Below are 22,984 nucleotides of genomic sequence, written 5' to 3'. Positions count from 1 at the left end.
CAGTCTACACCCTGTGAAGGCAGCTTTCTGATGATGGCTCTTATTTCCGTGCTTACGGCCAGCCCAGCATTTGCTCTCCTGGCCTGGGACCTTGGTCCTCTGAAAAACAAATGGAGGGAAGCAGAGCATACAGCTGCACTTGTGAATTAGCACAGATTCCAGTGTCAGCTCCACAACTGCAAACAATACAAGAAGTATGAATTAAATACAATCAGCCAAACATGCATTGAGAAAAACGCTGTATTTCTTGGATGTGATCACCCTCCCCTTTCCCTACTGATAAGGCTGCAAAAGCTTTGAGATGGGAGTACCTAGACCGATAGCTAAGAACGACAACCAAGTTGCCAGAGAAGGAAGACAAATGCTGTCAAACAGCAGAGGAAGTTTTAAGAAGATTCCTGCTGTTCCTCAGTTTTGCTCAACAACTTCTTTTAAGTACATTATTCCTCTGTGCAACACAGACCCCTAAGCGGATAGGAAGTTATTCCGGAAAACAAGATCCTAAATCTTAGGCACACCACTTCAGCCCATGAAAGGCAAAACCTCTCTAACGGGTAGGTAGCTTGCACAAAAACACCTTTCAGATATTACACAGTATTAATCCATAGCATGAAAACAAGCTTTTCATTCTGCCCTACCACCTCAAAGTTCCCCAGAACTGTAAGAATTATCATGAATTGCTTAGCCATCTTGATCCTACAACAAACTTCGCACCTTCTCAAGGCTAACAAGGCTAAGTGCCATGTCCTGCACTTGGGGCACAACAACCCCATACAACGCTAGATGCTGGGGGGAGAGTGGCTGGAAGCTGCCCAGCAGAAAGGGACCTGAGGGTATTGGTGGATAGCCAGCTGAACAGCAGCCAGCAGTGTGCTCAGGTGGCCAAGAGGCCAACAGCACCCTGGCTTGTATCAGAAATAGTGTGGCCAGCAGGACCAGGGAAGAGATTGTCCCTCTGTACTTGGCTCAGGTGAGCCTCACTAGAATTTACACCTTGAATACTACATTCAGTTTTGGGCCCCTCACTACAAGAAGGACATTGAGGTGCTGGAGGGTGTCCAAAGAAGGACAATAAAGCTGGGTCTAGAGCGCAAGTCTTATGAACAGCAGCTGAGGGAGCTGGGGTTGTTTAGGTTGGAGAAGAAAAGGCTCAGGGGATACCTCACCGTACCTTACAATCACCTCATAGTGAAGTGGAGATTGGGCTCTTCTCCAAAGCACCAAGTGATAAGATGAAGGGAAATGGCCTCAACTTGCACCAGGGGACTTTTAGGTTGGATATTAGGAGGAATTTCTTTACTGAAAAGGTTGTGCAGCATTGGAACAGGCTGCCCAGGGAAGTGGTTGAGTCACCACCATCCCTGAGGGTCTTCAAGAAATGTGTCGATGTAGAACTTCATAGCATGGTTTAGCAGTGGACTTCAGTCCTAGGTTAAAGGTTGGACTGGATGATCTTAGAGGTCTTTTCCAACCTGAATGATTCTATGATTATCTAAGCCGAAGTCAGGCATTTTCTCACTGGATCATTTAATTCTGACAAGCAGCAATCATAGAATGGCTTGGGTTAGAGGGGACCTTAAAGATCATCTACTTCCAACCCCCTTGCCACGGGCAGAGATGCCTGCTACTAGATCAGGTTTCCCAAAGCCTTGAAAGCAAGGCAAGGTTTAAAATAATCAAAACGCACAAAAAGAGAAAGCAATATCATTTTGGTTTCTTAAAAATGACAACAAAAAAAAAACAAAGTACCAGTAAGTGATAACCAGAACACGAAAGCCTTCAGCTCCACATAAATGTTAGCAGAATTATTCAATAGAAGACCTTGACCAAGGTCACTGGGATCACCTGCCTGGGCAAAAGGAATGAGGACTTGTGCCCCCACCGTTTGATGTCACTGACTATGTAAGCGATGCCACGTGGGCAAATTCAGGGATGCGCCCAGGAATGATCTTCCCATGGCAAACGTTCACCCATGTGGGTCTGCTGGCAGACTGAGGTGACCAGAAGTTAATCTCAAGGCAGACACTGCATAGGCAGGTGCGTACATGAACAGCATTTAATGTGATATTGTGTTACAAATCCTGTAGAACGGAGAAAAGGAAGGAACGTGGGCTGCAAGAGGCAGATTAGCCACAGAAAATTTGTTTTCCCATGACTAACAAACTTCTTAACGCTTCTTGTCCTAGATCAACTGAAAATAAGCTACAGACCACAACAGTGTTCCTCGTGAAACCAGTCAGAACCTTTTTACGGTTTACTACCCTGAGACAGTACAAGTTCAGGCACTGAGGTGGAAGAGGCCACTGCACTCTGACTGCAGACGGGGCTTTATTCTGGACAGTTCTGTTCTCCTCCCTCGTTTAGCACCAGGCAAACTGAAGAGTTTTGCATCTAATGCACTTACAGATGCAGATTAGTAAGAGCTCTGATGTTTTCAGGCAACACTATTTTGTCACTTTCCACCATGGAATTTCTAAAGCCTTTTTTTCCTCCCCCCCATGCCCTTTCTCATGCTCTTTTGCTCAGGGTTTACAAGATTACCTAAAATTGCAACTTGTGTTGTAAAAATCAGCAGCTAAAGTCAACGTGCCAGTTGCAGCTTTGTGTTTCTATTGAAGCTTGAAGTCTTAAACACAGCACCAATTTACTTAAATATGTATTTCAGAGAAGATAAGTACATTTCCAATTTTTGGAACATTGCTGGGAAATGTTAAAAAAAAAAAAGAACACAGCCCTAAAAATACAGTGCTAAGGCCAATTTCCAGCGTCAGCTGTATGGCAAATCTCAGAGAGAAAAAATAACAATAAAAAACAAAAGTGTGGAGGAAAAAAAGGTCAGTTGTAATGTCGTTGGGTTGCACACAGAGAAACAAAGCAAGTTAAATGAGCCTAGATAGCATCTTGTATGGTCTACAGACACCAGTTATTCCTGGTACTGAGAGGAAAGAAAAGGCTCATTCCCATATGCTCTCTATCCTTCGAAACAGAGCTCAGTAGTTGGGAATTCCTTCTACATTCAAGCAACTGATGAGTTTAAACATGTAAAATGCAGATAATGAGTTTCCACCAGTAAGTTCATGCCATCTGCATTTAGTTCTACCAACATCTTGCCTCCGAGTTTTAAAGCCACATCAAATATATGAACAAAACGACAAAACCTTAGCTTTACGTGCAGCAGACCGCGGAGCTTGCTGCAGCGAGGCAGGGCTGGGTCACGGTAAGACCTCTGAAGTCTGGAAGACGTCCATCAGGAGCCAGAAAGGGCACTGAAAATGGTCACGACCTTCATATTAGAGAGCTTTACTTTGGGTGTAAAAATACCTGCACTCATTTTATGATAGTAGCAAAGCTAGAAAGCCAGGTTTTTGATCTCATCCTTTACCGGTTGAATGTTACACCTCACTTTTGCAAGACTCATGCTTAAATGTCATTGGCTTCGGTGGGATTTCAGTATTGGTTTAAAAGCTGACTGCACACTCAATTGTTTGGTTGCATCCGGTCTGTAAGGCATAAAAGCCACAACAAATTTAAGATTTATTTTGTTACAGAACTCAAAGGAGAGCAAATAGGAGCATGAGAGCCAGCCAAATGCAACCTGTATAAATGAACACATTTAAACAGAGAGAATTTAATGGCGACTGATTGCATTAAGCAGCCTCCAACATGCACAGTAACTCAAAAGACAACACTTGCCTCTTCTTTCCTCGAAGGATGTTCCCACTTGGCCATGCCACCTTTCAGCCTCCTGCTTAACTCAGTCAATAGTCCCAAGTGTCTTTGCAACGCAGGGGGAAGCAAGTTAAAACACAGAAACCTGACATGCAGCAAGAGCTGTGCTGACCTGAGAACCACAGCATATTCCTGCAAGCAAATCCAAATCCAGCTGACTTATTCAGACCAAGTTACCAGGTTTTTCAATAAACATCTACACAGCTTTGTAAGCCCAGATGATTAACTAACTTCCAGTGATGTCTAGAAGTCTCCCTGCCTGTATGCATGGCGATACGCACGTGGATAGCTCAGATTTGAGCTTCTGTGCCCACCCATAAGCCACACGCCGCTGTTTTGCTTCTATTTCTTGCAGGTGTAAACTCTTTCAGGCACAGAAGGTAATCCTATACCAGGAAGATCCCCTCGGGGCTATACGTACATTAATTCACCACAACTCAGCATTGATTAAGATGCAAATAGCTTGCTTTAAAGCACAGGTTTTAACTTGCTTCAAGAGAGATGCCTCCTATGCGATCCCATCAAAGTACAGCTCTTTCAAAGTTGTCGTAATTAAAGCACAATCCAAACGCAGAACAGAAAGCTTCATAATTAGCAAGTTCAAAAGAGGTCAGAGAGGCCTGAAGTTTGCGTGCCAGCAGTAGCTTATGCTTTGTGGAATAAAACCACCCAATTACTCAGAAATCACGAATCCGATTAGGAAAATGCAGGCACAGGTTCCTGTCCCCGAAGACAATCTCTTCCCTCTTTCCTTGCCTTCTGTGACCTAATGTGACTATGAGGAAACTGCAGCTGCCACCACGCAACGTAGGTGTTGCAGAGGAGATTAATTACACATGTTGAGAAAACCATCACTGTACACCCTTCAGCTTACAAAACAGACTCTTTTCATGTGCTGCCAAATACTGAGTGAGAAGGAAAACAATTAATACTGGCATAAGGTCTCGTTTATTTCAAGGAAATCACATACCCAGAACTAGGCAAGCCCTGCCCGTGCTCTTTTCCATCCCGCCGCTGGCTTTTGGGAGAGTAATGGCAAGGACACAGAAGTTAGTGCTGATCGAGGAACGCTCTGCAAAATAACAATTCCACTTTGCTCCCATTTGTGCACATACGTAGACATCTTAGATACAGTAAATCCAAAGCAGAACGCTTTCCACCACTGGTTTGTGTTATTTTTCTCTTCCCCTCCAGACTGGCAATAGAAGTGGAAGTTGTGCAGGTGGCTCCGAGCCAACCCTGGCAGAAGTCCCTTAACAACGCGGCGGTCGAGGGAAAGGCTGGCAGACTTCACGAGAGGCTACGAACGCCCTTGCCAACACATGCATGCAGTGCAGGGACGTCAGTGCTCCCTGATAATATATCTGCTTTTACTATAATCATGGGTTTAGTGCCAGGATGAGGAGTGCATACTGCTTATAGCATACATATAAAATGTCCAAAGGCCTTGGGTAACTGTTTAAATACTATATGGTTGAAACAGAAAATACAAAACCAAAAAAACCTGTGAATATCCTTCACTACAATTGTGTCCTTATATTCACCAGGAAGAAATGAGGGATTTCCAGAATCCTGACGTATGCTTTGCACTGGATGCTCCTGTGAGATTTCAAATGACTCAGTGGAAAGAGAGGACTTCATCACATTTTGCTTAAAATACAATCGCAGAGTTGCAAAATATATGTTCATACATATAGCTGTTTTTCAACAGAAAATTCATTTAAGGAAAATCTAGATGAAAAGGAGAAACATGGATGAAAGGCCTTTGCTATTGAAACAAAGTGTTCATTTCTGTTTAATTAAAAAAAAAGCTAAACAAGCTAATAAAGATATACTTGGGAGCTGACACTGGTATATCTTCAAGAGAAATACCACTCGTCTCCTGTGTTGCTCTTCATTTCCCACATGGTCCACGCTCCCCTGACTGCCGAGCAGCACATCCCACAAGGTACCACAATGATTCATCAAGCAGACGGGCGATGGGGGTCAGGCTGGCAGCCTGGCTCACGGAGGAAAATCAGAACATTACGCACATGAACAGCGCTCTCATGAAATGCTGATTTTCAGATCGGCCAGTTAGTTTTTTTTTCATTGACTCGTTGCCAAATTAAACATTTAAATAACTAGGTGCAGAGAAAAAGGAAGAAGTTGGTTTCCAAGATTTTTCTTAAGCTGTCAGGAGAAGGCCCAAGAGCATATGCCCTTCCCTTTTAAAAGGTTGCATCTGATGATGAGCTTACTAGAAACTGGAAATCCAGCGAAACAAAATAAAACCCCAAAAGGACAGAGGAACAAAAGACATCCTTGAATATTTAGAATGGCAGCATATTATGCCAGCAGGAGGCCAATAGAGAGAGGTTGGAGAAAAATATTCCCTTTGTTCAGGCTGTGAGGAACTTCAAGTTTGATTTTTGCTTAAGGACCTCTTCAATAAATAATGGTTAAAAAAAATAATAAAGGCTCTTCTCATGATCAGGGATGGTCAAAATACCACAGACTGCTTCCAAAGAGGAGAAAAATATGGCACGAACACTGAAACATAAATCAGTTTAGGTGAATAGAATGCATATTCTTTAACTTCTTTATATAAACACACTGCGTTACATCTATGTAAACACAACTACCATAGATTCATGCTATGTAATAATATATTTGCTATTCTGAGCACATACGCTCCGTAGGTAAGTGTAAGCCAGAGTGTAAACAGACCAGGAAGGCAGCAACTGACAGCAGTTAGAGGGCTGTGCATGGAAAATGTATAGACGGCTCTCGATACAGAAAAATACACATCGTCTGACAAACTAAGACAGGAGGCTCTGCGAAGTCTGTCCGTATGTTGCCCGTGGTCCAGACATCCACAAGCATCGATTGTTTCTTTGCTGCTCTCACACAGCATCAGCCATCAGGAGCACTTGTCCACAGCTCAGCCCAGATCTGCCCCATCCCGGCGGGCACCCGCTCATCTCAATCCTTCACAGCTTTGGTGCCGTTCAAACAGATTACAATAACCTCATCTAAGCACAAAGTTCCCAGCAATCAAGGAAATTCCAGCTGCTTTATAACCCTGCAGCATGTCTCCACCTGCCCTCGGTTTTCCACACTAGTTTCTCACAGCACTTACATACCCCTTACATGCCTGCGGCCCTTTTCTCCACAGAGGTTTCGTAGCCTGACCGGAGAACTTCCCACCTGCGTCCTGCTAGCCACTGCTCCTCTTCTGCCAGGACTCTGGAGACTGGTACTGCATACGGACACGCATAACCCATGTCCGGAGGCACTATTTTCAAAGGCCTTCTGCTGACAGATCTTATTTACGCATCCTAAAAATCACAGGGATCTATAAATGCAGTCACGAGAACTGGCAGGGCCCTCAAGAGTTTTCACCTCCCTGAAACAAAGCTACAAAGGTGCGTTGGCAGCATCGCTCGGCTGTGCGCACCTGGTCTCACCAGAGGTTTCCAAGAGCTGTGATGGCTGGAGAACCACCAGGACATGGGATGAACTGTGTACTCCAGCCAGCAGCCACCCTCAGAAAATGGCCGCAAGGACCAGTTTGCCTCCAGGCTGCTCGAAAGGGCGAAGGACTACGGTGGGCTTTGGGACGAAAACCTGCTGAGAGGAACACGATTTGTTACGACAGTGGTCCCCATCCCCCATGGCAGAGCACATCTCCAGCAGGACAGCAGGTCCTGAGGACGAATCACGGCACAAACCCCCGCGGCACAAAGGGCTCACAGGCCATGCCACCTTCTGCACTGAGCAGAGAATTGGGGGTTTGGGGCTTTTCTCCTACAACATGAGTTTACAACAAATCATAAATGAATAAATAAATAAAAAGGCATAACTGCCAGTAACTAGCTAATTAAACAAAGCACATTTAAGCTGAAAATCTCCTTAATGACAAGTTCCAAGGGACTTTAGGATAACTTTCCAAAGGAAGAGATTGAAAACCGGCCCTGATCTATTCTGAATTGGTGACAGATGGAAGAAAATACTTTTTCTTTTATTTTTCTTCATTATTTTAAATGCAGACAGTGGAAACTGGCACATCTCAATATCTAACTTTTAATAGTATAGCACCAGGTATACTACTTTCCTGCCTTCTCTCTATCCACAATTCATGTGTTATTTCTGAAGCTCTGCCATTTTACAAACATTTTTCAGATTTTATAAGGAGACTAAAGGAAAGGCTCCCTAGAAAAAAAAATATCCCAGTTTTAAGTATCCAACATTACTTCAATATTTGAAAGCTAGCATCAGGAGCTATCTGTACTCCACAGGAAACCCTCTATCAAGATCCTAGAAAACAGGAGGAGAGGAGGGGGGAAAACATACATTTAATGACTGAAGTTACTGACTGTGATCTCACCTTACTCCTTAATAAGCAGTCACAGTGTCTGAAGCAACACAGAGCTACTGTATACTCCATGCTGGCAGTGAGCTCCCTCGAGGGTTTCTCCCCTACACTACTTTTCCTTACCTTCTCTGCTCAAGTCACCACTTACAAAAAGCAACATATGTGTACAGTATATATATATTTTGTAATATATGCTTAGTAATGTAAGATGTAAAGATCCAACGTGATGTAAAGATCTGTAATGTAACGATCCAATGTATAACTGTTGTGGATCATTATCCTTAACTGGCTCAAGCAGGACATCTTCCCAATTTAGCTTGCATTTTCTCCCTTTTCATGCATAAATACAATGGCAGTCCAGAAGCCTGTCGCAGTGTACTTTAAGTCCCAATTCCGTGTGAGCAACTTCTTTTTCTGAGAAACTGGAAGCACACACATTGTTTTACAAAGCCCATGCTCTAGAAAGTTTGCTGTTTAATCCATGGCACCTGCAAAAACCCCATGAACAGATGAAAGCATGGAGATCTGTTGGTATTAATAGCGGAGGACCCCTTGGAAGAAAAATAGACTTCTAAGGACTCCACGACTACTCACACTTTGCCAGTGCTTTGCAAGGGTAGCATGAAAGGAAACAAAACAAAAACAATGACATCACACTAGGGAGGAAGAGCTGAAGGAACAACTGAGAGCCATGTATGGCAGTCAGCAGGTCAAAAACTTGGGAAACAAGATGGAAAAACAGGTGGAACTTTAAAAGGAAAAAAAATCAGGTAGAGAGGAGCTTAAAATTAAATAGCAAGCTAATCAATTGAAAAGGAAACGACTGCTGTCAAGACTCAGGAGGTAGGAATTTAATTCATCTCTGAAGACTTGTATTAAAAACAGCCTCAAAGCAAACAATATTTAACATGGAGTTCACAGCCAAAAGCACAGAAGGTGTATAAAGCAACCGATGAGAACTGGCTTGCTCATTTTGTTTAAATGAATGATTGTTAATTATATCCTCAGGGAGACTCAAAGGAGTTTGCTACAGCCAGCATAAAATAATGCAGATTTTAAAGGAACATTTGGGATGCTCTCTCCAAATCATCACTCCTCTTTCATTAATACTCCTTCCAGTGGGAAGTCCCAACTGAAAGAATATTCTCCAAGTTCTCACATTTAGAACAAGAGAATAAACAAGTTTCCTTCTGAAAGCGGTCACCAAGGTCATTTGTGAGGATATTGACTCTGAAATCTCAGCTTCGCTAATGACACATGCATATCACAGAAGTGACAGGAGTATTACAAAAACAAACAAAAAACAACTATATTGTATTGCTGGCTTTTGATACAATAGACTTTGATCATTTGGTGATTCTTTTAAACTATACCTGAAATTACATTACTTATGAGAAGAATTAGCTTTAGATTTAAAAATATATAAATAAATAAATAAAAATACAGCTTTGCTGCCAAAGACAATGCTTAGAAAACCTGCATCCTCAAATGCCCCAAACTAGAAAATAAATATGAAATCAACATAAATGTCCCCAATCTTTGGAACCCTAGTTACTGGTTTAGGGCAAAGAGAAACCTGGCAATACCAATATAACCACTTAAATCAATCACCACTTAAATCAATGCACCAAAGCCAGTTTTCCAGAATTTACACCCTACTCCTTGAGGAGACAGAAAAGGGCAGTGAAAATTCACTGTGACTACCAGAAACAGCAGAGGTGGCCAGAGCAGCTACAGATGGACTCCAAAAAAAAGTTTTTTATAGAGAAGAGAAATATGTACAAAGCCAATCCATATTTTTTTTTTCAAAAGGTATAAGCTTGAAGACAGAATGGAAATATATATTTGTCTCAGTCCTTGCAGTAGATGCTGTGGACTTCTCATCCTCCATTGGTAACCATGTCCTGTCTTCACCAGAGCCACCCAGCACAGCTCAGCCAGCAACCTGGAGAAGGAGACACCAGAAGGAGCAGTCCTGCTCGCTTCCTCTTCAGACACAGCTAGGGCTACCAGGTCTTCTGTGAAGGACATCTGGAAACACCACCACAGCACAGAGTGGAAGTCCAGCTCAGCCTCCTGACATCAGGGCAGCACTTGCTGGGAAGCAATGGGGTTAATCAGAAAAATATGAACTCACAGGGCAACCTTTTGTTAAGGAAAGGCTGACATCTACTGCTGATGAACAACGTCTAGCAGGAATGACCAACTTCAAATTACCAAGATCAGGGTTCACTTTACTTCATTAGGATATAGTCCTTCAAATCCTTCATTAGGATATAGTCCTTTTTATAGTCCTGGAGCTTTGATCAACCTGGTGTAGTGGGAGGTGTCCCTACCCATGGTAGGGGGTTGGAATTAGATCTTTAAGGTCCCTTCCAACCCAAACCATTCTGGGATTTAACAGCTAGTTCTACCAATTTTAGCTGCCAACAGAGGCAGTTTAGTACAGAAAAACTGTTCAAGTTCTATAAACATCCTGAAGACAGAAACTAGAGGCTCTTAACAAGCCAAGCTCATAGCAAGTGAGACATTTTTAAATAACAGATTTATGGGTTTGTTTGCATTCTAGTCACACCAGTTACATTTCTTTTCTGAGCATCAAAATATTTTGTTACCTAATAAAATGGGCATACAGCAAAGATCAGTCGTTTTGCCTTTTAAAGACAGTGTAGGGGCCCCAATCACGCTTCTCACTAGGTTTCCTCGTCACGGAAGTGTCAAAGCCTGAAAGACTTGGTCGTGAGATTTCAGGGCATGCTCTTAAAGGTTGATAGACAAACTGCACATTTATTACACAGGCCTGAGATATGGGTGCCACGTCAAACACTCTGGACAAAAAAAAAATCCACAAAAAAAGTACCAAGCTAGTAAAAAATCTCACAGAAAAGTGCAGCCATCATCTAAATCATTACCAGGAACTAATAAACCCTAAATAAGGTGGAACTTAACCCAAAATCCAGCTGGAGGTCAAACATGAGAGACACGTACGGCTTCCCATAGCACCCACACCAGCCTCCAACCCCGCCAGGTCCCCCAGCTCTGACTGGGAGCTGCCCTGTCCCCATGTCCCCACAGCCCCAGGGTCCCTGCGGGCCCCTGTCACCACCCCGGCCTGGCTCTGCTCACGGCCTGGCCATGGTGGGACAAGGCCGCTCGACAAGGCCTCTGCCCCGCTGCTGGCCCTCGCTGTGCCAGGATGGCCCTGGCCCTACACTCTGCTATGCAGAAACGAGAAATCCAAGATACCTTTCCCTTTTATATATATATATATATACACACACACACTCTACAGTCTTCTATGCAGCTCAACCAAACATGAAATTTCACAGAACGAAGTCCTGTACTGGCCTTTTTACGCACATGAAAACGGGACGCGGCACCGAGCGCACAGTCCTGGCAGAAGGCCAGGGGTCACACAAGCTGTGTCCTGCTGCTTTTTCACTCCTTTGCCCCTCACCACTCTGCCCCTCAGCAGCAGGGGGCTCCCTGGCATCCCTTCCTTGCAAAGAAGCCAGCTCAATAGCAGCCTATGACACGCCAACATCTGCCAACGTGAAACCAGACAAATGGGCAGCCTCAAACAAGGTCTGACAGTAAAGCACCCCGGTTCACCAAATCCCTAACCCAGCCAGCTCTGTGGGAAGAAAACATATTCTGGGGAAAAGCAGTAACATTGGGGTTTGGTTTCAACCACCCTTGGACAACCTGCTGCCCCAGCAAGAAGCATGAGTAGGACCAATCCAGCAGCCAGCCCCCGATATAAAACACGCTCTGGTCTTCAGTAGTTTTCAGGAGGTTGTTATGGGGCTGAAGCATGCTGACGGCAGACAGCTGACAACTAAAGGCCTGGAAGAGATGCAATCCTGTATGAACTTGCAAACTGCCGTACGGTGGAGCCTGCCAAGCCTTCCTCCTCCCCTGCTCACTCACACACTGTGACGGCTTTGACTCCTCACAGCTCCTTCCACAGAGGAAACTAAAAGTGACTAAAAAGAATTAAATAGAGTGGTTTTAAAAGAACCGTTCAAGCAAATATACCCGAAAACATAAGTTGCTGCATCAGCTCTCACAAAAGCTTGGGATGGGTGTGATAAGAGCCTGCAGCTTGCTGACAGTGCTGGTGTGCTGGGTTTTTCAGTTGAAGTTTATTTAAATTGTGCAAGAGCTAATTTATACAGCCACAAGATTTTATTTATGCCTTCCCTTCCTGCATTTCTGCTGTTCGTCAGTCCCTCTTACCTTCACCTAAATCAGACTCAAAACATTTTGGAGAAGACAGCTCTGTGTGAAGTGGAACCCTGAGAAGCATCAGCCCTTACACCACCAAAATCATTAGCAATAAATGAATTCATTTTGCGCCACATACTGCAATATGGAATCTTTCTGTTCCCTGTCCCCCTCCTCTTCATAGTCTCGATGCAATAAAGAATTAACTTTGTTACAGCCAAAAGAGTAGAGAAAGACCAGAACTGTACTTCAGAAACAAGGTTCATCAGCTGCAAATAAATCAAAAGCTGCTTTCACTGCGAGGAGCTTACAGATATGAAAATATTTTATACGTGAAATGGAAGACTTATTTTCAATTCCTCTGTACTGATTCATTTTGACAAACAGGCTTACGTTTCCAGCAGGGGAAACAGACAGCCATAAATCAATCACGTTATCTTTCTGATGAGCTACAAGTTGTCTTTTACTGCACACAAGCAATGTATGTGGTTTTAATGTATTTTACAGATAAAACATCTGAGGCATTTTATAAATACGCCACACATCTAAGATTTTCCTAAACAAACTGGCAGCCAGAAATATTGCAAGAAGATGATTTTGAGTAATAGCAAAACCAAAGAACTTGCAGGGCAGCAACGTGCAGCCTGTGCCATTACTGGTATCTAAGGGGTTTGAAATGCCCTGAAGTCATCTACAGATGCTGTTTAATATTCTTGGTTTCAACACTCAGTCCCAGACACAGAATCATCAACCAGAAGAAACAAAAATAAAAGAATTCAGGCATTCACAATTGCAGAAAAGACCACAGGACACATTGCTGACAAGTTCTCAGGCAGTTAACTGCTGCAAACTTCCAGCGTGCTGGTGGAAAGGATAAAAAAGTATTGGTGATAACACAAAGAGCACTGCTAGCATTTATGCAGGTGTTGCCCTCCCTCATTACAGAACTGCTCAGAATTTGATGCATTTGATCATATGACTTCATTTGATGTCAACAAGAAGTCAAAGCATGTTCCCAGTTAAGAGTTATCTCCTGGTTCTCCCAGACACAGATTTCCTGTCTAATTACGGCGTGTCCAGCAGCAGTGAGATACTCAGAACGTGGTTCCTGATACCTACGAGAAAAGGAAACTCATCCAGATGTTGTGGTGGATGGAGAGACTAGTCAGGCGAGCGTATGGATAGGCCCCAAACAGCAGTCATGCTCAGGTCATACTTTTCCAGTTTTGAAGAGCTGCAGGAGCTTCCTGTAGCAGTTCCATAACTAAACACAGCCACATGTTTTCACTTAATATGATGCATGGCACATATAATAGTGCTTGCTCCTTATATGAAGGTTTTCAGCCAAAGCCTTCCGAGTGTGCTCTCTGGTCAGATAAACCATTTATAAAAGGGATCCAGCAGACACAGGCTAACCAGCTCCCTTAATGTCTTGAAAAGAAATCAGTGCTACAAAGTAGAAGCAAATTACCAGCCAGATGCCTTCACAGAAGACACCTTCAACAAGCCATGTCTTTTCTTCCTTGCTACATTAATAAGGAACATACCTTCTTTCAGCAAGTAATAGCTTTCTGGAGCACTCACATCCACTCCTTTCCCAGAAAAAATAAAATATGGGAAAGACCTTTTTATTATTTATTTTATTATTATTATTTTTTATTTAAACGTTCCCTGCCACCATAACTCAGTGTCTGGTGCATTGTTTCTGGTATCTGTCTCTGGGCAGCTTAGAGCAGTTAATGGCTGTGAGCCAACACATTTTTAATCTTCAAGAATAGCTGGATAGAGGCATGCAAATTTTGGCCTGTTTTACTTATGAGCGACACATTATAAATAGAGAGCCACAACGGACAGACTCAAGACAGGGAGATTCAAAGTAAGTCATTATTTTAAGTGCATTGTCTGAAAACTCTGAAGAAAAGTGTAATTGGCAGAGGCTTTTAGCTTGGTGTGGGAGTTGGAAGCAGCATCTCACCCCATCCGGCAAGCCAGTGTCAGGAAGTCTGGCAGAAGACCTCTGAGGGACACCAGTAAGGACCACAGACCCTGCTAGGTTAAAACTCATGGGACAGCCACGAGGGAAAGACTTTGCAAAGTGACTCACTTGGCCAGCCCACGCTGGTTAAGTGCAGGCTTCGGGTAAACCGTGCAGCATGACAAGGCACTGCTGGAGAAGCCTGAATACACGACTGCTTCCAAAGCGTGCTGCTATTCTTAGTGTATAGATGTATGGCATGCCTAAATCCAGTACCCTGAAAAGCAATGGCATTTCCTGAAAAGAAGAAGAGGGCAAGAAGTAGGGAAGACTAAAACCAGTCGTCTTTAATCACATCTCCAATTGTAAGAAAACCTGTCCGTACAGAGCTGGGTGAAATTTAAGATTTGTCACGACTGAAAAAAGGGATTCTTTCTGTAACAGCAACATAGTAATTTCAGAGTCTTCAAAACAAACTTTCATTATAACACAAGCTTCTAAATCATCCAAATTACATATATGAAGTATTTTCACATATGCATATTTTTGTCTACTGCGAGATCTGAAGCAAAAGATACCATAAAATTTACTGCTATGTTTTCCTGCAAAGCTGCAGAAGTTTCTTCTGTGCCTCCCTGAAGGACACGGCTGCATGTCACAATTCAAGCATTGTACAAACCAAAGATCTACACACACATGTATAGGTATTTACTCACCAGTTTCAAATAAATAAAAACACAATCAAAAAATCTTTGATATGCATCTTGAATGTTTTGGTTGTGGCTTTTTGCCCCTTGAAAATAGCTCGTGACGGCCTGCAGACATCTCACAAAAGCAACCCAGAACATGTATCATTTCAAGCCTTCTCACTGTTTCTTTTTGGGCTCTACGCATCGGGTAAAACTTGCTTTCACAACAGCTCCTAGCCTAAACCACACTTACGTTACCTGTCCTCAGCTGAAAGCACGTTCTCATTGACTAAAGCACAACACACGAAGCTATACAAGTGGTATCTGCTCAAATGGCTAAAGCCTTTGCCAAAAGCGCCCGACTTTCCCCCACTGGAGTTGCACACGTTGGCAGAGGCTGGGCGATCCAATGCTGCAGGGGTGCCTTCATCTCCCAGGCTTTCGTTCGCCCTGTGCACTGCAGGGGGGCAGCAGCTTTCGGGACACAGCCGAAAGCAGCCCAGGGGAGAGCTGCAGAAGAGCTGAAAGGGACAGCACCACTGCGAGAATAAAGCGCATCTCACCCTTGCTGCTTATTTTGTGCCAAATTGCAGGGGAGGGTGAAGGAGAACACGTTGCAGTTTGGCACTGCTGGTGTAGGATGCACCAGAGGGCCCTGCTGGGAATTTGGGAAACCTCTCCTGTACTGCAGACACCCCTGGGAGCCTCCAAACCCTACCTTGTAGCATCTGAACCAACAGGGGCCAAAGTGAGGGATCCTGCCAAAGATCCCAGCAGTTGGGCAGCAGGGACAAGTACAAGGAAGCCCAGGCAGCAGGGGAGAGGAGCCCACGTTGATCAGCAAAAGCAGTCGCACAGTGGTTCCTGGAGGGAAGGCAAAACTCCCAGAAGTACCCTATAAAGTGATGTTTTTCTGTGAAGGAACACAAAGCAGCTGCTTTTGTAAAGTTGCATTTCCTAAGCACTAGAGAAGAAAGCGCACAAAAAAAAAATATATATATATATATGTATAGCTGGTGATGAAGGCTAGCCATCCAAGCCTGGAAACAGCATGCCAGCCAGTCTAGAGACTTCTGGACATGAAGCACATAGAGAATCCAGAACAAACAAGAAACCAATAAGCAACACTTCCTCCTCAAATGAGCCTTTTCGCAGAAAAGTTTAACTCTAGTCCAGCACCAAGATATTTTGACAGATTCACTTCAGCATGCTGGTAGCAGGCTATTGAAGTGCTCCCATGCTAAACGTATTCTCATTTCATCTTCACAGAACTTAAGGGGAAGATGTAATTTTAGACATTTCTCTCAGGAAAAAACCTGCAGCTGCCAAGACACACTAGTTAAAGATAATGGAAGGTGGGGGAAGGATTTCTAATCATCCTTGCGTTGCACTTGCTAGAACTTTACTCTCCACATACCTGCTGCTTTCACATTTCTGTGTGTTAAGTACACAGCAAAGACACCATTTACCTCCTCAAGCACAACAAAACTTTGTCAAGATTGTTCAGGAAAACTAACAGAAGACATTGGTAAAGCTCAGCTTTCCGTACTTATCAACTTGGGTAAATTTATTTCCATTGTCATCTCTGAAGGAATATAAAACCCCCTTCTCTCTTCACGTAGAGATATGCAAAAGGACAAGTTAAAGTTGCGTCAAAATCTGGCAGACCTCTAAAGCAGCTCTCTCAGGTTACAGGGAAGAAGAGAATCAAAGTTAAAACCTCTAATTTGGAGCCACTTTCAAGGTATTGCAGCATAAATTTTCAGTCTGAACAGCTTTAACAGCGTTCCTTTAAACATAATTAATAGTTAGAAGCAGTGGCAGAGAACTGACGGCCCGCCAGCAATGCTCTGCATGCTGAGCTTTCAACTTACCCCACTAAAAAAATTTAAATGAAGATCTTGTGAAACGAACTATCCCCAGCATATCACAGGTACTTCACATATGACATAACTTGAAGCAGCAAATGAAAGAAAAAACAAAAACACTGACATTTCAGAAGCAGAAAAATTAGCCAAGTATTTCAAAGAACATCTACTTTGTTAACCAAGTTGGCAAAAAAAACATTTTTACCTCTCCCCATGAAGGTGCTCCTGGGACCCTTGCACTGCCCTCACCTCACGTATGGCAGCACAGTACAAGGCTCAAGAGTCAGGACTACCTAAGTAGAATATTTTTATACATCTTATAAGCTATGAAACAATCAAGTTAGTGCCTCCCCTCCAGGTTACTTCAGCGACCCCTCTGAGATGGCCTACCTGCAGTAACTGAATTGCAAGAAATCCCAGCATGGGATCAAAAAACCCCCAACCAAACAACAAAAATAAAAAACAATAAAGAGGAAGTCTATACTCATTCAATGTTTGTGCCTTTATAGTACATGAATGCAAATGGTGCTCTTCACACACTCTCTGGCCTTCAGCCAGTTATGCAAAGTTTGTAGGCACTGTATCAAGGCACCTGAAAGCACGGGCTGAAGCCTGTGCCCGTTTCCAACTCCTTTCTTTCTGTAAATCAGTACACAGCAGTATCTGCACAGTGGACTTTTTACGTAGGCTTCTCCAATCACTTCACAATGGTACACATTTATGCTATTTTAATTTACAGAGGGGGAAAGCAAGGAAGAGCAAGCAAGCCTAAGCAACTTGCACAAGGTTATATGTCAAAGAGCTTGAATTTTCAACACAGTGGCCCATTCAAAGAATGCCAAATATTTTTTTCCTTGCATCTTCAACAGCCACAAATTTGACTCAGTTGTTACCAATTCCGTTCTTATTTGTATAGTGGAGGAAAAAAATAAGCATATTTCAGTAATTCAGTTTATTGACATCTCGTGGTTTCAACTGTCAGAGAAGCGAGGGGACTACAGTGAAATGCATCTCAACACCATCAAATTGTTTAAGAACTGGGGTATTAGATATTCCACGTCACACGCTCATTTATACTTTTTCACAGACAAGATTCTAACCTGCACTGATAGCAACCTCAATTGCAAGTTTTTATAAACCCTTTGTTCATACACTCTAGTCTCCCAGGAAGCCTGTGTCATGCCTGCTAGCATCGACTACTGCAGAGGACCAGCAGCAAGCGGCACCCAGCAGCTGGCAGGAGTGAAAAGTAACTGCTTCTGAGCTCTAGTGCATCTCCTTGACATCCGTCCTTGAGGATGCGATCCCTTAAGAACCACCCAGAAAGAAACGCACGGTGCTTTGATAACACTCGGTGGGAATGACTGTACCTCATGACGATGGCCAACTTTATGTGAGAAAGCACAGATGCAGCACCAAGGGACGACAATGTTCTTGACGGATATAAACAGGACATTTGTTGCATTCGAGGTCACTTTAACATGTCATTTCTGCTAGGTCTCTCTGCGGCTGGGAGCCTTGCTTATTTCTTCACATACAGTCATCCAGCTATCTGGAACTTATTTAGGAGGAGACAACTGGTCCAAAGGACAACTCTTGGGATAAAGCTGTGCCTTAGGACATACTTATCTGCTTGTATTCACGTGATGTTTTTTGTCTTTTACTTGGCCTGCAAGCTATTTGAGGGCAGATTGTGCCTTTCTGTTCTGTGTTTGGGTTCAGAGAGCCTGAAGGACACCCAGGTCTGCATCCTCCACGAGCTCAGCATCGGTGCAGTTGGCTTCAGGGGACCAGCACACAGAGAACCAAGAACACAAGTGGGTCCTGTACGTACTTCTACGAAAGTTGTCACCTAGGACTAACGGGCAGAGAGCAAACTGCATTAAAAAAGCAACAAGGAAAACCTCAGCTGACACAACGGGCCCCACCCTTGGCAATGCAGAACTCCAGCTGCTTAGGGGCTTGGAGACAGTTTCTTGACTGCTGCAGCCCAGTCTGATGGATAGGAGCTATAATTGGGAATCAAGACACTAATTGCAACGCCAGATTTTTTTTAAAGCCTGCCACACGACTCTAAGCCATCTTAAATATTTACTTCTTTCAGTTTTCTCCTTCAATCCCTTGTCTATTTGCAGCATAAGCTCAGTTGGGCAAGGAGTGGCTCTCCCTCAAAGGCTGCAGCACTGAGAAGTCTCGCCCACAGATGCACCCCTTGCTCTACAGCTTTGAGAAGAGCTGCCCTTCCCGCAACCAGACAGACATCGGTCTGCTCCTATTTAACATATATCCAAGTATCCAAACATATATATATGTTTACAAACATACTATGCATATATATTGTTTTTCAATTATTTAAATATCATAAAGGTTTTGAAAACAGTTCTCTAGTATTACATATTCCTTAGGTGATCTTAATGGCACCTCTTGAGGTTCGTAAACCCTTCACACCAGTATTTTCCTCTAAAACGCAGCTTCTTTTTTAATGCAGTATAACTGCTTCCCATTATTTTTGTCAGAGGTTAGCTTTTCCTTACAACTGTCTACCAGAAGCGTAAAGACATGACTACAACAGTCTTATACCATGCAGCATCACTTGATTTCAGTTCCACGTACCTGTAGTACTGAACAAGTGATTTCCTATATACATATGTTTAGCTGTACTCTCATCCGGCCCTACCGGAAGGTCATCAGTGCTCTGCCTGAGCCCAACAGAAAAAGGATCTACCTGGGCTTTCCACAGCTCTGAAAACCAGAAAAGAAAAAAAAAAGATGGGAAGAACTCTGGGGAAGGCAAGAAGAACCTGATGAGGAAAGAGTCACTCAAGAGCTCAAAGGTCTTTAGTTTCTCTCTTTACTCCCTAGGGATAAACAAACACATCCCCTTGTTTTAACTTCCAAAAGGTGCATCTCTAAAACGCTCTTGAAGGGCAAATGGACTTTTTTCTTACAAGTGCCATGAAAGAAATTTCACCAGCGCATCACGGGCTTTGAACAGAACAATGTAAAAGAACCAAGGGAAATCTTTCAAGATTAGAAACTAAGAATTCAGGTATTTTTCAGTCACCTTCCTAATCCCAAGGACAGAGTTAACTCATCACTCAATGTTTTTCACTGCCTACCATCAAATACAGATCACAGAACTCTGTTTATAGCACCTAAATTACTTTTATTTAGTATATCATTCACCATAGCCTTTGGGTTATGGAGCACAGACGCTCTACAATAAAAACTTCAGTTTTATCAAGTTATGAATTCAAGAGCTGATTAAATTACTCCTGCTGTTTAAATAACAATCTGCTACCAAAAATAAGCAATTTGTGTGGCTCTAAAATAGGCTCCTTGGCTTTGTCAATTAAAAAAAGCATTCAGTTCCTAGTAACAGTTCATTACAGTACACGCACGTATAATTTGTATTCAAGGGGGCCACATACACATACCTCCCATTGAAATTATTTGGAGAAGCTATTTCAATTTACCTAAAGGCATTCGGTCACCTGATGAGCACAGTTAGAGACCAACACAGTGTCACGAAAGAAAATGCTAGAGTTCATGTTGAGAATAAAGGTTTGAAAGAATATCACATTTTCTCTTAACAAAATAAACAGAAGAAATGGAATGTGAAACCTTAACTCGATATTAGGGTTTACAAACACAGCTGCTGATGATTTAAACAGTTTGGAGCCTTTATCGCTAAGCTTAATAGGAAAATTGGACTTTCAAATGAGTGAAGGGTGAAACAAGCAGGCTATTGTGTGGTCAGCTTGAAGATTACATGCAAAAAGTGTATTTTTGAGATGGGAGAAGTTACATTTGGCCTTCTAAGAGGAAAGAGAAGAGCAGGATATTAGCATCCTCTGCAAACTAATTGAAGACTAACATTCACATGAACCGCAAATAAGGCATCCAGTCATCTTCCTAAGAAAATAAGGAGTTTGGCAGCACAACAGTCCTCACAGAAATGCCAGGACAGAAACTTCTGTTGTCTTTGTTGATTTAGCAACTGATGCGTCCAATACCTTAGTGTTTTGTAAAGAAGAACACAAACGCGCGTTCCAGCATCTTTCACGCTGGAAAGAAATCTGTTGCTGCATGCCAGCAAACCCAAGAAAAGCTAACTTCAACTCACAAATACCATCACTAGGACATTTTATGGCCCTACACAGACAGGGCTAGCACTTACGTAGGGATGGCTGCTGGATGCAAAGAGTAGGAACCAGCAACAAACAGCGGCTGCCCCCACGCACAGCTGGCAACCGCACCAGACACCTTCCTTACCTGGTTATCACCTCTCTGCGGTGTCAACCCCCAGTAACGCACCTGCATTTGAACCAACACCTCTGCCCCCGGATTTTCACTGCGTACACCTGCTGAGCCACGCCTGCACACCAGCTACCCCCGGCTGTACCCGCAGTGTCCCCAGTCAGCCCCCCCCCGACCTGCCGCGGCGCGGCCGCTCCACACGGGCAGGCAGCGCGGCGGGCTCATTTTCTTTCCCCGCCAAAACCGGGCCTAAATCCCCCCCCTTCAAACTCCGCTAAACCCTGTGCAAACGACCAGAGGCCAAACACCACAAATACAGGACTTTTTAACTACCAGAAGCCCGGCGCACCGGGCCGGTTTCCACCCGGGGAAGGGGACAACGAGCGGTGCCAGAGCCGCCCCCCCTTCCCCTTCCCCTTCCCCTTCGAAGTCCCCCCGAGCCGGGCGAGGGTCGCTCCCCGGGGCCGTCCCAGATCGCCCCGGCTCGGCAGCCCCCCTCATCCCCCTCGGGGGGCTCCCGGTCCCCGCGGCGGCCGCCCCCTTCCCTACCCTGGTAGGCGCGGCCAGGGCAGGCGGTCAGGGCGAGCAGGGCGGCCAGGCGCAGGCAGCGGCTCGCCATGCTGCGCGGCGGCGGCGGCCCTTCCCGGCTGAGGGCTGCGCGGCAAAGGGGCAGGAGGAGGAGGAGTGGGACGGAGACATCCTCGGAGCGGGCTCCCGGGCTCGGCCGGAGGCTCCTCCTCCTCCTGCGGAGGGCGCTCGGCCCGGCCCCGCCTCGCCTCCCCTCGCCTTGCCCTGCCCGCCGGGACCGGCCCCGACGTGGCGCCCCTGCCCCTGACCCGGGTCGGAGGCCGGTCCCGGCCCCATTCCCTCACCCGGGGCTCGGGTCCCCCCGACCCGCAGCCCGTGAGGGAGCCGGAGCCGAGCCCCTTTCGCCCCCAGCAGCCTCCCCCGGCGGGGAGGGGAGGGTGAGGAAGGGCAGCCCAGAAAGCACGAGTCGGGCCCCTGAACAGCAGGGTTACGAGGGAAAAGTGCGGGGTCTTTGAGTTTACCCCCAACGTTTTGGGCTGCCGGGGTGCTCGGGGTCACGTTTTTGGGCTTTCTGCCAGAGCCACAAGGACTGGAAGCCTTCCTCCCACCCCCTGCCAGATGAAAGCGATTCCCCTAATCCTAGCCTACAGAAGAGAGGGCTCCAGGCAGAGCATCAGATGTTCCAGCACTTGATTAAAGTTGGAGATCTGTCAGCCCTGAAGCTTGACTACAGCTAGGCTTAGTTATTTTTTTTTATTATTATTATTATTATTTTTCCATGTTAGAGAGGTAGCATCTACGTGTACAAAAGCTGCTGGCGGTGCGGTGAAGCACGGGCCCAAGCTGCTGTGCTGCCAGAGAAGAAAGAGTTTGTGCGCTAGGACAGGAGGGGGACATCCTAAGGTGGCTCCTCACAGCCCACCCATGGGCTGCCCTATTCCCAGCAAAGCACTGGCAGATGGGGGAATCTTACCCCGTAAGTCATGGAATATTCCTTTAGAAAGACGAGGCACCAGTTGTCAGAGGGAGGATGTCATCTCAAGGGGAAATGGAAGTTCGGAAAGTGAGATACCAATTTTGCCCACCTTTGAGGCTGGCTATACCAAAGTGGCCTAAGAAATGGGATCCTGCCAGTAACAACAGTAAAAATCTGGATGGGTGCTGCATTTGGGAGCTTCCTCCCAAATATTTTATTCTAAACAGTTTTTGTTCGGATCAGGAATGAAGCATCCCTCCCCACCCGAATCCACCCAGCCTGGTGTCAGAGGTTGAAGCCTGCCCCGGGTGTGCACCCTCAGCACCAGCTCTTCTCCCATGGGATCGTGCTCTGCCTACTGCAGAAGCAGCTGGA

The 22,984-nt window shown here is 44.7% G+C and overlaps 1 protein-coding gene across 3 annotated transcripts in view; it reads right to left on the bottom strand.

The window, feature by feature from the left end:
• SRPX (sushi repeat containing protein X-linked) overlaps positions 1 to 21,843 on the bottom strand; it is a 48,773-nt gene extending 26,930 nt beyond the window's left edge. Inside the window, exon 1 of one of the 3 annotated variants that reach the window (XM_080576283.1) lies at positions 21,655 to 21,843. In XM_080576283.1, the coding sequence (XP_080432409.1) occupies positions 21,655 to 21,724 (70 nt within the window). In that variant the 5' untranslated portion in view covers positions 21,725 to 21,843. The remainder of the gene's footprint in view (positions 1 to 21,654) is intronic. The other 2 variants (XM_080576282.1, XM_080576281.1) reach the window with 2 other exon arrangements.
• Positions 21,844 to 22,984: the final 1,141 nt, after the last annotated feature.

Source organism: Anser brachyrhynchus, assembly GCF_964034855.1.
Source record: "Anser brachyrhynchus genome assembly, chromosome: 1".
NCBI lineage: Eukaryota > Metazoa > Chordata > Aves > Anseriformes > Anatidae > Anser > Anser brachyrhynchus.
Note: the sequence above shows the minus strand (reverse complement) of the source record. Positions and strands in the feature narration are given on the sequence as shown.